The sequence below is a fragment of the Paramisgurnus dabryanus genome, chromosome 9, assembly GCF_030506205.2.
Source record: "Paramisgurnus dabryanus chromosome 9, PD_genome_1.1, whole genome shotgun sequence".
NCBI classification, from domain to species: domain Eukaryota; kingdom Metazoa; phylum Chordata; class Actinopteri; order Cypriniformes; family Cobitidae; genus Paramisgurnus; species Paramisgurnus dabryanus.
Window position 1 is genome coordinate 29,241,955 of NC_133345.1, and position 17,896 is coordinate 29,259,850.

The 17,896-nt window shown below is 39.3% G+C and overlaps 1 protein-coding gene across 4 annotated transcripts in view; it reads right to left on the reverse strand.

Moving 5' to 3' along the window:
- Positions 1 to 17,896, reverse strand: part of fgd4a (FYVE, RhoGEF and PH domain containing 4a) — a 66,915-nt gene that overhangs the window by 42,237 nt on the left and 6,782 nt on the right. Inside the window, exon 1 of one of the 4 annotated variants that reach the window (XM_065283501.2) lies at positions 12,465 to 13,044. The exons of 2 other annotated variants lie outside the window; for them this stretch is intronic. In XM_065283501.2, coding sequence (XP_065139573.1) covers positions 12,465 to 12,564 — 100 coding nt within the window. In that variant the 5' untranslated portion in view covers positions 12,565 to 13,044. Of the gene's footprint in view, positions 1 to 4,485; positions 4,950 to 12,464; positions 13,045 to 17,896 lie in introns of those variants that run through there. One more of the 4 variants, XM_065283504.2, reaches the window with a different exon arrangement.

Here is a 17,896-nt window from a genome sequence, read left to right on the forward strand (position 1 = left end):
AATGGACACTAAGGAGCAATGTTCTCATACTAAGCTTTTGCTAAGTATTCCTGCATAGCTCAGTGGTAGATCATTGCATTAGCAGTGCCAAAGATCGTGGGTTTGAATAAAAAATGTATACCTTGTAATGCACTGTCGCTTTGGATGAAAGAATGTTGATGAGTGGGAATGGATATAAGAATGCCCGTCTATTACTCACGGCTCTGATTGGTTGGGTCACAGAAGCTCACGTGTAATTATACTTCAGAAAAGAGGTGAAAATAAGGCTGATTCTTCTGGAGGATAAGCATCGGTCATGTGATGAAAAAACGGAGACACAGAGGTAGAATACAGATAAGCAAATGGAGACTACAGTATGCTAAGCTTTTGTTAAGTGTTCCTGCATAGCTCATTGGCAGAGCATTGCATTAGCAGAGTGAAAGGTTAATGGGTTCTAACCCAGGGAACACATATGATAAAAATTTATACCTTGTAATGCACTGTATGTTACTTTGGATGAAAGCATCTGCCAAATGCATAAAAACTTAGATTTTTCACATTTGTCTCCTTTAAAAGAAATCTTACACATGTTGCACGTGCTTGCATTAGCTAGAACCTGTATGCACTCAAAAGTTTCTCATTAAAAGCTATGCTAACCACTTTATTTTTGGAATTATGTCAACAAATATCTAATTTGTTTATTTTTATTTCTTTTTCAAGGAAAACACCCCTGTTTTTCAATATTTTACTAAGTTCACACCTCAACTTAGATTAATTAATACATACCTATCTTTTTCCAATGCGTGCACTTTTAGGGCTCTATCTTACACCCGGCGCAATGCAGCGCAGTGCGCGGTGCAAGTTTCTTTTGCTAGTTTCCACCCTCTGCAATTATCATTTTCACGTTTCGCACCACGTTGTTTAAATAGCAAGTGCATTTGCGCCCCCTTTTGCGCCCATGGGCGTTCTGGTCTGAAAACGAGGTGTGTTCAGGCGCATTGTTGGCGCGTTGCTATTTTGAGGCAACTAAAATAGACTACGCCATTGACCAACAAAAACCTGCTCTAAAGTCAATGGCGCAATATGTTTATTGTTATTTAAAGAGCGCATTAGTAATATGCGCCTATAAACGGGACGACAATGCGGGTTTGCCTATCACGGCCATTCCCAAACTGTGGTCCGCGGACCACTAGTGGTCCGTGAGGGTACTGCAGGTGGTCCGAGAAAAGGCAAAATAAGAATATTTATATTTTAATATACAAACTCGTTCATATTTTGGGCGAACGTGTACTGCTGCCTAATAAACGTTACTGTGAACTCATTCATTCTGGTGCCTGTGAACGGCACGCTCTCTCAGTTTAACTTCGTTCAATAGGGTGCCAGATTTGTATATTCTTCCAGGCGAAAACCCGACTAAAACACACTGTAAACAGGCCTTAATGTGTAGCGGAAAAAACACCCAATCTGGCAACACCGCCACCACTCGGTGTTCACCAGTCACGCTGCATGCGTCATCACAACAACACAGACCCTTCTGAAATTCCTGCCGCGCAACTCAAATAGTTTAACATTAAATAACATCATATTTGTCCTAAATCGTTAACGATTAACATAGGCTGCTAACGCATATTCCGGATCTTGAAATAGACTTTGACTAAGCTCCCGCTATTTAACGTGCACTTGTGGAGTGCAATACCTGCGAGTTGTCAAACACGCAATTCCTCGCAGCGCTTCTCGCCCGGGGTGCGACCCCCACCCAGCTAGCCTTTCAAGGTATGTGTAAAGCAAATACAAAAATTAAAAGACAGTCAATGCTAATGTAAACCCTGGTTGAACAAGGATTTAAAGTTGGACATGAAGATGAAATCTTACGCATTTAGCTTCAGTGTTAAAACTGATCAAATAATTGCTGTTTGGTGGTTCTATATGGGCTATAATGGCAATCATTTAAAAAAATAATATGGGAAAAAATAACTATAAATTAGTTCATTTTTGGAACTGTGACCTAGTTTAACATTTTCAAATATGAACTATGAACTGAACTAGTTCATTTTAAAATTTGTGATCTGTGAACTAAACTAGTTCATGTAGAAAGTGAACTTTCCCAACACTAAGAATATGTATATAAATAATTATGATATAAGGTTAAGAAACCTGTTGTACTGATGCGATGACCAGTTATAGTTTTAGTGCTAGTAAGACTATTTAGATGTGCAGATTAATTCAGGACTTTGTGTAGACATATTTTATAATAAGTATTATGAGGTGGTCCGCGAAAATTCTTGATTACAAATAGTGGTCCACACACACAAAAAGTTTGAAAACCCCTGGCCTATCACATACATGTATGCGCAGCAAAACAAAAACGCTTTTAAATCTGAAATATTTAAGGATTGAATGTAAAAGATTATTATTGAGTCTCTTGGACATAAATGAGGACTAATTATGAGACGTTAGAAGGCACAAAGAGCTGCATCACCTCCAGCCTGGTAAGTAAATAAATGCTAGGCTTTAAACAAATGCATCTGTTTTTAAATGTTTTTTTTTTTAAATGCTACCTCACGGATTTATTGTATATGATGACTCTGTACCTATGGATATGGTGAGATGGGAAACATTTTTAAGTAATGCTTAAAGGCTCTCTAAGCGATCTGCGAGACGTTAGTTATTGTTGACGTTTGAACTGTTTTCAAACAGACGGAGCGTAGCTAACTCCTCCCCCTCCCCCCCCGTGCTTTCATGAACGCGCCCAACCCCCACCCCCAAATCCTTTTTGTAGTTTATTGGCTGGAATACTTTGTTTTGTTTTGTGATGCTAGGTTTGGCCACTATGTTGATATTGCCGTTTGTGAAGCCTGGGCTGTCTACAGAGATCGCGTTTTTTTACAGTTTGATCAGCGGACAGGCAGCAAGCAGATAGTGAGGAGATGTTTCCGGTATGTAACAAAAAATGTTTTATGGTCTAAAACGCTTCAATTCGCTTAGAGCGCCTTTAATACTTTAAAAAAACTATGACGCTGTCCAAGTGCGGAGAGCCGTTTGTAAATTCTTTATCTCCTGTTTGTTCCAAATAAGGTATTTTTAGAGTACAAACCTTTTCTTTCATACTTGTAAATTATTTTTTTATGATATTGGATAGCCATACATTTAAAGCAATTAAAAGCCTGCTTTTTTACTTCAATGACTAAAAGTAAACGGGTTTTAAAGGTTTTCAATAAAAAAATAACAATTTCAATACAAGTGAAAAACAACACAATCTTCTTCCTCTGCTTAGTTTTTCAGTTTACAAAGTCCGTCATCTAAATAGGAATTAGACATAGCGCCAGCGGAACTGGCTTTTAAAGGGGATGAGAGCTGAGACTCTCATTGGTTTCTTGCACATTACGCCCAATATACTCCCATTACTCATTAAAGAAATAGGACCAACCCTTTTCGACCATACGCTCGGCGCACAAACCATTTTTCCAGCCGTTAAATTAGCAAAAGTGGATTCGCACACGCCCATTTAGATGTTGCGTTCAAGCGCTTCTTGAATGTGTTAGCATTTAGCCTAGCCCCATTCATTCCTATGGCTCCAAACAAAAGTTTTATTTTGTGCCACCATACTTACTCGTGTAACTACTCATGTAACAGTCTTAAAAAAGAGAAAACATGGAAGTCTCAATTCATTCCTGTTTGGAGCCATAGGAATGAATGGGGCTAGGCTAAATGCTAACACATTCACGACACGCTGTACAAAGATTAAAAGTGCACGCATTGAAAAAATATAGGTATGTATTAATTCGTCTAAGTTGAGGTAAGAACATAGTAAAATATTGAAAAACAGTGGTGTTTTCCTTTAAGAACTGTAAGTGTACCTTAAGAAATGTATACATAACAAAACAACTGATAACAAGACAGACAGAGATTGAGAAAGATAAAAATAGATAGAGAGAAAGAGAGAGAGAGAGAGAGAGAGAGTGAGAAAGGTGTTAAAACACAGTCGTCTTTACCGCCTGTGACGGCAATAAACTCCACGTGTCATTGACCAGTCTTAACACTTGTGTGATCCTGTTAAGATACTTTTTAGATTAAGCGGTGTGATGTTTGCCATCTGCTGTTCATGCATCACACATGCAGGTTTCAACCTGCCTCCATAAAGCACCTGACCTGTTCCCATACTCATCTGCTTCTGCGTCTGACCGTGTAAGGAACGATCACTGCCGTGACTCAATTGCAAAAAAATCTTGTTTAAATTGGTTATTGATTTAGGTTTGATCTCTGGCACAAAAGCACACATACACCTGCACACACACCCAATTTGTTTGCATTGAAGAAGCCTGTGGTGTTTTAAAATTGCTCGTGTATGCTAATAAAAATAACGCACCGTTTTCTCTCCGGCAAAGTGTTAAACTGACTGCACCAAACCTTGCGAGTTTCCAGAGCCACAGCCCTTTAAACTGTTATTCAGCACAGACCTGACCAAAGAGATCTACGTGTAAAAATATAAATAAATAAATCACTGACCTGATGCAAATCCACTGATTCATTACAGCAGCAGTGTGCATCTTTGTGAAATGTCCAATGCACTTCTCCAAAGAAACAGATGTCGTCGACTCGTCGTCCTTATCCAAGAAAGCCCTCTTATGAATCCTCTCTCTCTCTGGTTGTGCCGTCACACTCTCTCGGCATCTCGCTCTCTCTCTCTACACTTGCTTTACTCCACCTCCCACTCCCTCACTTGCTTGCTTCTTCATGCAGAGTGTGCTTCCCGTTCAGCCTCTGTGTTTTTCAGCAGCGCGGATAATCACATTCCGGGGAAGGGACAGCATATGGCAGGAAACGCTTGTCTGTCCTTTTATATGCTCGTGCCAATATGCGCATGGACAATTACTCCTATTGTGCTCCCGTTGGAGATGAACGGCACAAGCTCTCATCTGCTGCCACGAGAGGAGTGGGGGGTTTGGAATAGGGGTGGGGAAAGACTTGGGTGGGGTAACGGAGGACAACTAGGAGAATATTGATGAGTGATCTGCGAATGCCCGTCTATCACTCCCTCCTCTGATTGGTTGAGTCACAGGAGCTCATGTGTCATAATACAGAAAAAACTAGGTGAAAATAAGGCTGATTTTATTGGAGGATACGCATCGGTCATGTGATGAAAAGACGGGGCCACATGGGAGACACAGTGTAGAATACAGATGACTCAGTGATACATGGGGGAGGGTGCAAAGAGAATAGGGGGGCATTGTCACCACCTACTACATTCTCACGATTTCAATTGTTGAAACAAAGCCAATAAAGACAAAAATAACTTTCAACAACATAGTAGCATGGTTTGTAGTATCCTACTGTATGATATTGCAACAGTACTTTTTTTAATCTTTGAGATCTTCACATTTTATGCATATGGCAGATGCTTTTATACAAAGCTCCTACAGTGCATTCAATCTATACATTTTCATCAGTATGTATGTTCCCTGGGATCAAACCTATGACCCATTTGCGCAACTTATGCATTGCTTTACCACTCTTGCATGCATACAGTTTATATTCTGAATTTTGCTGTTTTTCTTCCACAAAAATATTAGCTTATAAATGATTTTTTTTACATAAAACTGTAGAAAGTAGCCTAATTGGAAGACTACTCAGGGTTTCCTGAGAAAATGTGTTAGTTAAGGTGGGCGGGTCCGGGGGCATGGCAATCAAAGTGGCGGGGCGTACCAGTCATGATGAAAATATTTTTATTAAAAACACTCAAAACTTAATTTTGAAGAAACTATAACAGAAAATGAACCCATACTAGATTATTAATGAATTAAATGTTTTTAACAGATACCTCTTACGGGAATAGCTGCATTATGAAGTGAAACTAAAGGGTTAATAAACACAAACTGAAGCAGATGTTGTAGAACATCTGGCGAACAATGATAGATAGCGCAAAGATTATAAAAACTGATTATTTTACACTATTAATTACATTATCTTAAAGGAGTGTAACTACTGTAGCATGTAAATAATGCACATAAATAGCGTGAGCAAGAGCGCTCAACAATTAGATCGAATCAACAGGCAAGTGCAACCTAGCTAGCAGGTTGCTCAAACAACAAAAATCACCAGCTAACATGCTTTAAATTAGAAAGAACTATAGACTAATACAATAACAGGCTTAAATAAACCCAAAACATAAGTCCACTTACAGTTCTCACGGACACGCGTTTTATCAACTGGCTATCCTCCAGACAGTGACGGACCACGTCTTTCTCTCATTTCGGCCGTGTGGCGTGCGTGCCCGCTCCCGGTGTAAAGCGCATCCGTGCTATTCTCTGAGATGCACTTGACGGCCTTTTATGCAGCAAATTTTATTTCTATTTTTTTGGACGATCTAGTTAAGGTGGTATGGTTTTCCAGCTTAGGCGGGCTGCCCGAACTGTAAAGTGCTACGGAAAACCCTGCTACTGTGTAAGCAGCACAAGGTCATTGGTTCGAACTCCACACAAACAAATAAAATATGCATATTTGTATTTGCATTGTAACTCACTTTGTATAACCACATAAAATTCATATATGTAAAAATAAAGTAGACATCCATGGGTTTGTTGTAGTCCAAGAAAAGAGATTTATGTCGGAGACAATAACTCACGTCATCATTTACTTTGGGCTTTGTACTAAAATAAAAAATATAATTCTGCATTAGAAATGTGTTGAGCCTGTGTGAATTAATAGAGTTGACTTCCTGTTTTCACATTTGCTGGTACTGTATATATAAAAGCAGACTGTGTCGTGAAACAGATCTGTAAATGATTAAGTACAGGAAGCGTTTAACAGAATAACGCACCATTAAGCTTGTGAAAAATGCTGGTATGCAGATGGTCTTTACTTCTCAACCCTGTTGCTTTTCAGACTGCATGTTTCCTTGTTGATGTCTGATGATGATGATGTGCCAAGTTGTTTAGAGATGCAAGAATGCTGAGGAGAATCGCCTGAGGTCACAGCATCATACCGAATTCCAAACATGCTTGCAAACACGCGCACTCGCATGACAAAACCCATGCATGCACAAAGTCGCAGTTTAACACCTCTATTTCTTGATCATGATCATTCATAAACATCACATTTTTATCTATCATCTTTTCCCTTTTTCACTACCCTAAATGAGCACGAGCACAAGTCCTCTACACTTTATTAAAATCTCATCGACACACGATTCATTTCTCATCTCCTTCAGCTGTGACACACTCCTTGTGTTATCTTTAACTCACATCAATACATCTTTAGCCTCCTCCTCCTCCCCCTTCATGTCTTGTAAATGGAGCCTCGGGCCATGACTTAAGACTGCCCGTATTTCCCTTAGGGACTCTTCGTGAACGATTCTCCTCTCATTTAAATGACACTAAATGTGCAAATACAGGACATTCACCAGTAGGTCCAAAGGAAACGTGCACGCCTCTAAAAACACTTCTGACAATCCGGTCAAGTCGTGCACAAAATACTAATTTAACCATACATTAATAATGAAGACCCAACCTTTGGGGTTTCATATTTCTTATCAGATAAACCTGGGTATGCGTTTCATAAAGCTGTAATACATCCTATAAAATGCTGATTTTCACTTCTTTAAATCAAGGACTCTTGCAATGACTGTTGTTATGTACACACACACCAAAACCATACAGATGTTTGCATTCTTGAATAGGAAAGTTTATTACTCCAATTTAAACTAAATGTATTATGTCACTGTTATTTCTCAGAACAACCAAAATACTGTCCAATCCGGCACGAAAACAAAACCAAAAACACTTCTGCAGATTTCCTTTCAAAGAACTATGTGTAGGCGTGAGCCCCAAAAGCGGACAAAATTGTTCCTCATTGCTGTCCAACTTATATCAAATGTCAAACTGAGTAGAAAGAACCTAAAAGTGTATATTTACAAGAAACAATGACGACAAATTGTATGTGTGCCATTCAAACATCCAAACAGGTCGGTATTCAAACACACAATATGCTGAACATTCTTGTTATTTATTTAGTGGTGTCTGTTTTTAACACATTCTTTCATAATGAGTATGTGAGAGACATTGCAATGACTCCGTAAACACACAGCCCTGTCATCCGTACCCAGATGCATAACACTGCTGCCCCCTGATGGACAATCAAACATGTGACCTTATACGCAATAATGATAAATATGTAATGTTATCCAAATATAAATAGAAATACATGCATGCATATCAGAAAGCATACAGTTCTGGACTAATTCAAACATACATGCATAATAACAAACAAGGAACCGACGAATGCATATACGTACTTGCTTATACTCATAAAGGTGCTACAAAAGGTTTTTGTAGGCAGGCGGAAAATTTCTTTGCAGCGCTGCCATTTAAGAAACATTTTTACTTCCCCAAAGAATCATTCAGGGTCAAACAATCAATCAGCTCTTAAATAAAACATTTCTATTTTTTACCTTTTTTCTATTCTTTTTATAAGATCCTTTATCCACTACAGAGACCGAACAATAAGATTCTTTAGATGTTTAAGGCTCTTAATGGAACCCTACAGCCGAAATAAACAGGAAAAAACAGGAAAGGTAATGCAAAAAAGTCAAAGGACACAAATAGGATGAGGAAAAGAAAGAGTGGCTCTCTGAATGAGGGGGTTGGACAGAAGTAAAACAGGAAAGACTGCAAAAGGAAGTGATGTCATTATTCAGGTGCATGGGAACATTTATTAACAAGTTTTTTAAAAGTTGTGTGCACTGCAGCTCCTCCCTCAAGCAGTACATTTGCATGTGTGGTTTACCACAATAGTTACACTTATCGTCTGTGAATGCATGCAGATGACCTTCAGAATAACTGTAGTGTGACACAAAGAGACAGATACATTTTAGGAAGTGCCATTTGTGTTTATAGACATTTCTGCAGGACAGATGTGAGGGACAGCCAGATCTAGCAACCTCTTTGCCATGATTGGTTGGATTACATGACAATGCTTCTCCCGAATGTAGTTCAATAAACTTCATATAAAAAAGCACCCCGGACCTCATTTACATTGCATTAATTCATTTAGTTTAAGCCTTTATCCAATGTGACAGATGAGAGAGCATTTAAAGGTGCCAAAGAATGCATTGAAAAAAAAAATGTTAAATTGTTCTCTGATATCTACATAGAAGGTATGTGGCTTTAATAAGTGTAAAAATTTCCAAAGACAGCTTTACATGTCAATTTACAACCCTAGGTTTTGCCCTTAGAATGAAATGATCTGTTAAAGGGGTGGGCAATAAACCGGTAGACATGATTAACTGGTAGAAATTTGTCAACCGGTAGAGATTTTGGACTATCGTCTCTCTCGAGTTTACGCGCCCATGTTACGCTCCTGTGCGCGTGGTCACGAAAACTTAACATTTGTACATGTATTTAAGCACCGCAGTTTTAAAACAAGTTATTTTAAGCCATTGAAACACAAACAACAGATCTATATGTGTGTGCTCTTTCTGTGTGAGAGGAGTGTGCAAGTCGCGCAACTGCTGCTTGTTAAGCTTGTGAGCACTTAAATTCATATATGCGTCAAAATTCCCATCTTTGCAAGTATCCTCATAAACACAACCATTAAGGGCTTAAGAGAAAGTGAACAGCTATAAGAGAAATGCATGTGTAACATAGGGTCCGGACTTTGGTCTTAAAGTGGAAGTTACCTAATGTTGCTCTTGTCTGTCACTCATTTTTATGAAACAGCATTAAGAGAAAATCTCTCACTACTCTTAACTAAATCACTTTCTACCTTAAATAAAAAATATATATAAACATATATCCATAATTATTTATTATCATTCCTTTATCATTATCGGTTTATCTTCAGAGAGCTTGAGTTTTGTTTGTTTTTATCTTCTTTTTATGCTTGTAGGTTTTTGTGAGAATTATGAACAGAAAAATAACAGAAAAACCTTATTAAACCATAAAAAACTCTACCGTGATACATGTCGTTATCATGATGTAAAATGAATCCAATGGTGATAGAATATTTTGGTCATATCGCCCACCCCTAGTCTATTATTACCTTATTTGAAAGGGTCATGAATAATAATGTTGAGCTTTGCTCTAATGTATGTGTCTAAACAGACCTTGGGCCCTATTTTACCGATCTGAAACGCAAGTGCGAAGCGCAACGCGCAAGTGAGTTTGTGGGCGGATCTTGGGCGCTGTTGCTATTTTCCCGGCGTGAGAAATAACTCTTGCGCCGGGCGCAAATCAATAAGGGGTTGGTCTGAAGTAGGTTCATTATTCATAGGTGTGGTTTGGGCGTAACGTCAAATAAACCAATCAGAACGCTATCCAACATTCCCTTTAAACGCAAGGGCGCAAGTTCCGTGGCGGGTTGCTATTATTATGACGGATTTACCAGGAGCACGCCAGGAGCGGTTCACAGCCGAGGAGACCGACGTCCTTGTACGGGGGAATCCCAAGCTTGCCAGCATAAATCGGGCACGCCGTGTAACAGGAGGTGGATCTGCCTCAGGACCTGACACCAGCAGAGGACATCGCTGCGTCCACCCTCACCGCTGAAAGGGTTTGGGGGCTTTGAAATCGGACCCAAGAAACGCAAGGTCCAACCCCAAAGTAGACTAACAAATCAAGTTCATATACATTAAGGTATCTAATGAAAACATTTAAATTATTATTTACATAAAATAAACGTAATACAGCCACACAACAAACTAATGAAAATATTTTTATCGTTATTTGCATGAGAATTTTTTAACGCAGCCACAAAATAAATAAAAACTATCACCACAATGCTCACCACTATGATTCCCCTTATCTCGTGTATTAATATTTTTTAGTGTAACAATTTATGATTTGCAAAAATAACTGTTGCATCTGTGTTGATTAGATGCAAAGTGTGCGCGTTGTGCACGCTATACATTATGGTCAAGCATGCGCCCTTAAAATAGCATAATGAACAACGCGCAACGCGCCACTGACTTTAAACTTTTTTTTTCTGGTCAGTGGCGCAATTGTTTTTTGAAACTGCAAAATAGCATCAGGGATGGTTTGCGCCGAAACACGCCTCTTTTTTTGCGCTGAAACGCCCAGGGAGCGCAAGTTCATTCCCTAGTTTGTCGACGTGCGTCTGTGGAGGGAAAAACCCCGCTGTGCGCCGTTGCAAAATACGAATGATACATGCGTCACTGACAAAGTCAATTGCGCTGGGTGCAAGATAGGGCCCCTTATGTTTGAGCCTGAATCAGACGAAGATATGGAATTTGAGGACTAATTCATTGTTTGGAGATTGTTACTGGACGTTTTTGAGTAGTTTTATTTTTCAGTATGGACCTGCGAAAAATAACTGTGAAGTAAATAGTAAAACTTTAGCCTAAAAGCTAGCATATAGCATTAATTAGCATATAGTGCTAATTCAGCAGTCACAACTTTGTTTTTAGCATTTTACCAACATTGTACTTAATTTAATGTGTAATTAAATTTAGGGGTCGTACATCACAACTGTAACATCACAGTCGATGTTATGTTGAGATTGGCCTGTTTTAAAGCTGTTTTTTGCATGCACAAGGTTTACAGAAAAAGGGGGAAACAATCACGTTTGGGCCTCACAATATGTCATTACCATGTACAGAGCTTGTATTATACATCTATGCCTAGGTAAATACAGTTTTGAATTCTACGTCTCCTTTAACATTTTCTCAGAAGATCTCAAAAGGGATATAAAGTTCTTTGGCTTGGGTTAGTAACTGTGTTTTTAAAAATAATGTACCTTCATCCTCCCACTGGTCTAAAGATACCTTAAACATATTTTACTCATTTAATGGGTGCAGAATAAAGCTTTACTGTGTAACAAAAGTATTACATGAACAAGGTAGTAGTGGGCACTCTACAAACAATGGCAAAATAAACATCTGAAAGCGGTGACCACCTGACTGATGTTTACATTTACATAAACACTCACTTCTATACGCTAAACTGCTTGTCCCTATGTCCCCATGTTGAGGCCAGGGTTCTTATACAATATGTTTTGTTTATAATATGGCTGAAAAAAATAAACCAGTCAGCCATACTGTAAGTCAAGGTAGGTTTAGATGAGTAAAAAGCTTTGAGTTGTAAGGGGCAAATTTAAAGGCAGTGCAAGACAGCTGTGAGAGACAGATGAATAAGATGTCTGGATTACTTCTAAAACAGCTGTAGACACGATTTAAATAGAAAGGGGTGTACATAGTAAACACAAAGTTAAATACAAAGTATTGCACCTAAAGTATGTTGTTTATGAGTTCATCTGTCACATGGGACACACTCATTACACAAGCGCCAACAAAAACATACAGTGATGGGTGACTTTCCATGTCATGAACCAAACATCCTCGGTTGTACAGTAATTTGACCATTGTTGGGTCAAATATAAAATTTTCTTGGTTAACACAACGACTGGGTTAGACCCTTTCTGACCAAAAAAATGTGGTTTAAATTATCCAAACAAGAACAGAACTGAAGAATTACCTTTGGAAGGCCAAAACCAATACTTGCGACGATGCATCATTTTTCTCAATCCACTCCCCATGATATATAGTTTCTTAGATAGAGCAGCTTTCACACACATCACCTGGTTTATTTTCAGCTTGCAATATCAAAGCTCGATGAACCCCTGCTGCTTTCCACTATTCCAGAGTCACAGTAAAACTCCCTTTGATGGCATGCTGGAGCTCATTAAGTGAAACTGTTCAGGCACCTACAGTACCAGAGGCAGTGCGATGAAGAAGAGCTTTCCTGAGGCCAGGGCCCAGATAATCCATCACTGCCTATCAGCAGGACTAACACACTAAGGTAAAAGCCGAGAGAGAAGGAGTTAAGGACAGCAATGAAACCATGGGGAAGGGTCCGGAGGTTCCACGAAAAGAGTGAAGAGAAAGCCGGTCGAGAAAGTGAAGCCAGGCTTCCTGTAGCTGAATTGTGGACCGAAATATCCACTGTCCCATGTTTCCTCTCATTCTCTCCAACTTGCGTCTCAAAACTAGTCCAGTTCACCAAATCATGCTTGAAAGATCTAAATAATAGACTTGAAGCCGTGAAGACAGTATTGCATGGTGCTGGGGCTACAGAAATTCCCTATCCTCTATCCTGGGGGTGGACTCTGGACAAAACTCAGGAAACTCCAGCCCTATGCAATACTTAGTAAACTGATGAATCAGAGCCAGGTTGATCAAGAGGAAGGGGCATGAGCATAAGTGCCCTGGGTGGAGAGGGTTTAAGTTATGTAAGAGCTTTAACTCACAATGCCTACTGTGCCAATTCTGAAAGATAAAGAGGGCGTGATTCATCAATCCGAAAATAAAGTATAAAGAATAAAAATCCTGTGTTCACATTTCTTCCTTAATTATTAATAAACAAAAAAACGTGTTTCTAGAATAATATGACTAACACAAGAGTCAGACACGGCAAACACCCCTCTGTCTAATGTACATTGTCTTCTTCACAATAGCCAAGAAAGGAATTCACCACTCATAACTTCAGAACATGAGCTGGATCTGTTCCACTCAGACAGGAAGTGCGTCATTTCAGATTGAACTTGGATTGTCCCGGGAACATAAACAAGGCCACCAAAAGCAGCAAAAGAAATTATAACTCATTAACATAATCATCCATATTTTAAAATGGGGAAATAAGATCAATAAGAAATTACAAAAGAAGCAGCCAAACTTTATAAAAAAGTTTGTATCAAAATATTCTTCCAAAACCATAATTAGTGCTATAATGCCACCTGCTGGTTAAATGCATTTTGTCCTTATTTTTTTATTTTATAGATATATATGCTTAGATAGGTGAACATAGGTGAAGATAAAATAACAAAAAAAATAACAAAACAGTAAGCCAGAAAACAGAAAAAGCCAGGGGTTCAAGGAAAGCCAATCAATACAAAAATTAAATAAAAACACCAAAAAGTGTGCATATCCTTTATGTTACTATAAAGATAATAATTTAGTGTAAATTAAAACATTTTCTTGAAAGTGATAAAAGGGGGGTAACTTTAATAGTCTTGCATTTGTGTATAAAATACTTTGTTAGCAAAATAATTAAGTTACATAAATAGTAAGTATTTTCATATTGCTTCTCAAAAGTAACAAAACCGAGCAAAACATCTTTAAAGCAAAGCTCAAAACATTATACATGTAGTCAGCAATGAACTGCCAAATGTCTAACCACAGATTTTAGTTACATTCCCAAAATAGAGTTTCTGGTTGTGAATTACAGAATGTGCGATTTATATCTATATTTAAGCGCTGCCTAATGATTAGTCACGACTATTCTTTGCAGAATAAAAGTTTTTTGTTTACATAATTATTATACACAGTACATCAACAAATATTAAATTATAACACATGTTTGTATAATTTTAAGGACAAATATATTGATAATAAATATTTATATTTATATATGATATAAATTATATGTAAATATACAAATGTTTATACACATGAAAATATTTCTTAAATATATACATGCATGTGTGTGCATTTATATATACATAATTATTACACACATTACACATGTTCTGCCCTTTATTTCAAACACCTTGCTTGAATATGCAGTCAGATAACGCCCTCCAAAGACAACAAAGGCAAGAATGGTTTTCAAGATTTACTGTTGTCCATAGAGTAACGTAAAACTGTAAAAGTACAAAATAAAGAATTCTAAGTATACAGAATCCATATTATGTTTACATAAACACAACAAAGGCTCTTCACATTCCTTATAGTTAGTATCAAATACTTCAGAAAATAGATGCAATACATCTATCACAATTCACAAAAACTAAGAGAAAATAATTTAACATCTGCCATATAAAATATGACAATTCACAGTGAATATGCATAGGAACTATAATTTAGCAATATCTACATACCGAAAGTGCCTTCAAATCAACTTAAATCGAGGAGCAGTAGCCATGACCGCATGCTCTTCCCTGCTGCTGCTGAAAACTAGGCTCACATTTGTGATGTCATCATATAAGGACTTAAAAAATAACATGCAATACCCCAATTTGAACAGAAGGGGTCACTTTACTATAACATTTCAACTAACAATGCAAAAATGTTCATAGAGAACAGCACACTCCCCGTCTGGGATTCAGGGAATTCCAAACCTTCTTAACTAAATTTAAACCTGAATAGTCTATCCAGAATCTTCATGAAGTAAGAGTACTATCTCATTAATAGGTCTCAGCAATAGTTTGGGTCCGCCTTTTCCAATGATTTTTACTTGCACTTTCCGTACTCGCCCATCTTGGCTGGGGTAAGTTTCCGTTATGATGCCCAGGGGCCAATTGTTCCGTTTAGACTGAGAGTCCTTCAGCAGAACTATGCATCCTTTGGAAATGTTGGGTTGCTGATGGTGCCATTTTCGTCTATGCTGTAGGGTAGAAAGGTACTGTTTACGCCATCTGTCCCAGAAGGTATTTGCAAGACTTTGCACCGTGCGCCACTGTTGCTTGTACAGATCAGGCTTTCCAAAGTCCCCCGTTGGAGCAGAGCTAGTATCAGTCTTTTGGGTAAGTAATGTGGCAGGTGTTAGGATGAAAGGATCTGTTGGATCAGTTGACACAGGTATCAGTGGTCTATTGTTTACAATGGCAGTGACTTCAGCCATGAAGGTGGAGAGTACTTCATGCGTGAGTTTAGAGGATGTCATCTGCAGAAGCATAGAATCCAAGATCCTACGAGCAATGCCGATCATCCTCTCCCATGCACCCCCCATGTGCGATGAATGCGGAGGATTAAATGTCCATATGCAGCCATGATCTGACAGGAATTGTTTCACTGCCTTTTCATCAACATTGGAAGGGATTTGCAAGTCTTTACAAGCTCCGATGAAATTGGTGCCTCTATCGGAGCGAATCTGTTTCACTGGACCCCGGATTGCCAGAAACCTTCTCAAAGCATTAATGAAACTGGAGGAATCCAGGGACTCAATCACTTCTATATGAATCGCTCTGATGCTTAGACATGTGAATAGGACTGCCCATCTTTTGCTTTCTGCGTAGCCACCTCTTGTCCTACGAGCAGATACGGACCAGGGGCCAAACACATCTAATCCCACATGTGTGAAGGGTGGCTCTGTGCTAAGCCTGTCAATGGGCAAATCTGCCATCTTTTGAGTCTCGCAGCCCCTCCTGAGTCTGCGGCACATAACACAGGAATGGACGAGATTGTTCACACGTCTTTTGCCTCCAATTATCCAGTAGCCAGCAGATCTTATCGCCCCCTCAGTGAAGTGGCGACCCTGATGATGGGTCTGCTCATGAAAGTGTCGTGTCAGAAGTAATGCTACATGATTCTTGCCGGGTATGATGAGGGGTCTTTTTTCTTCAGAACCCAGATCTGCTTTGTCCAGACGACCTCCAACCCTCAACAATCCACTTGGATCAATGAAGGGATCTAGATTTCGAAGTGTGCTAGTTTTGGGAAGTGGTTTGTTCCGTTTGAGGCACTGCAACTCATCAGCATAAGTTTCCTGTTGCACTGCTCGGATGACAACTTCAGTGCTCTGGAGTATTGTGTCAGCATCAAGAGGCAGTTTGCAACAGTGCCATCCTTTGCATACTTGAGGGGTGGCTTCTTGGTCCTGCTTGTAAGAGCGAGCAATATGAATCAACTTTCCAACAGCTCTGACTAATCGGCTCCAGTCCGAAAAGCGTTCAAAGCGATTTGAGATAGTGGTATACAACACTGTAACCTCTGGACGAACTTCAGAATCTTGATCAGGATCAACCAGTGTAAAGGATTCTTTAGGTGAAGTCTGTGTTTTTGGATGATGCAAGAATGGTGGCCCGCTGAACCATATAGTGTCCTGCAACTTAGCAGGAGCTATTGGTCGTGTTGCAACATCCGCTGGATTATTCTCTGAGCTCACATAATGCCATTGTTCTGGATTGCTGCTGTTTCGGATTCTTTGTACACGGTTGCTTACGTAGACATGAAATCTACGTTTCTCATTATGGATATATCCAAGGACAACTCGACTATCCGTAAAGAAGGTAATCTCATCAAATTTGACAGCAATCTCTGCAGTGATGGTTTCCATCATGTTCACAGCTAAGACAGCCGCGCAGAGTTCCAGACGAGGTATAGTGAGCTCTGGTTGTGGCGCTAGCCTTGATTTGCCTGTGATGAACCCCATATGACAGTTACCATCTGAGTCAACTGTTTTGAGGTAAGCAACTGCTGCAATTACTTGCTCGGACGCATCAGAAAACACACAGAGCTCCTTGAACTTAGCTCCTGACAATGATGTGGGCCCGTAGCTTCTTGGGACTTGTACATGTTGCAGTTCTTGCAAAGAATCTCTCCATTCTTCCCACACCTTTTGTTTGTTTGCAGGTAAGGGTGCATCCCACTCAGCAACATTCTCAGTTAGCTCTCTCAGCAGTACTTTGCCTTGAATTGTGATAGGGGCCACAAATCCTAGTGGATCGTACAAACTGTTTATTACAGACAGTAGTCCACGCCTAGTATAAGGCCTTCTATCCTGTTGGACCTGGAAGTTGAAGCAGTCTGTGTCCAGATTCCAAAGCAGGCCAAGACTACGTTGCATAGGAAGTGAGCTGACACCTAAATCCAGTTCTTTCAATGAGTTTGCGTAATCCTCGGATGGAAAAGCTCTCATAACCTCCTTGCTGTTTGAAGCTAGTTTATGCAACTTCAAATTAGACCCGGCCAACATGTCCTGTGTCCTTTTTAGAAGGTCAATTGCCATCTCTGAGGAGGGTAAGGAAATTAATCCGTCATCCATATAAAAGTCTTGCTCCACAAACTGCCGGGCGTCTTGACCAAATTCCTTTTCTCCTTCTTGAGCTGCTCGACGCAGACAGTAAATGGCCACTGCCGGAGAGGGACTGTTCCCAAATACGTGTACCTTCATACGGTATTCTGTAACCT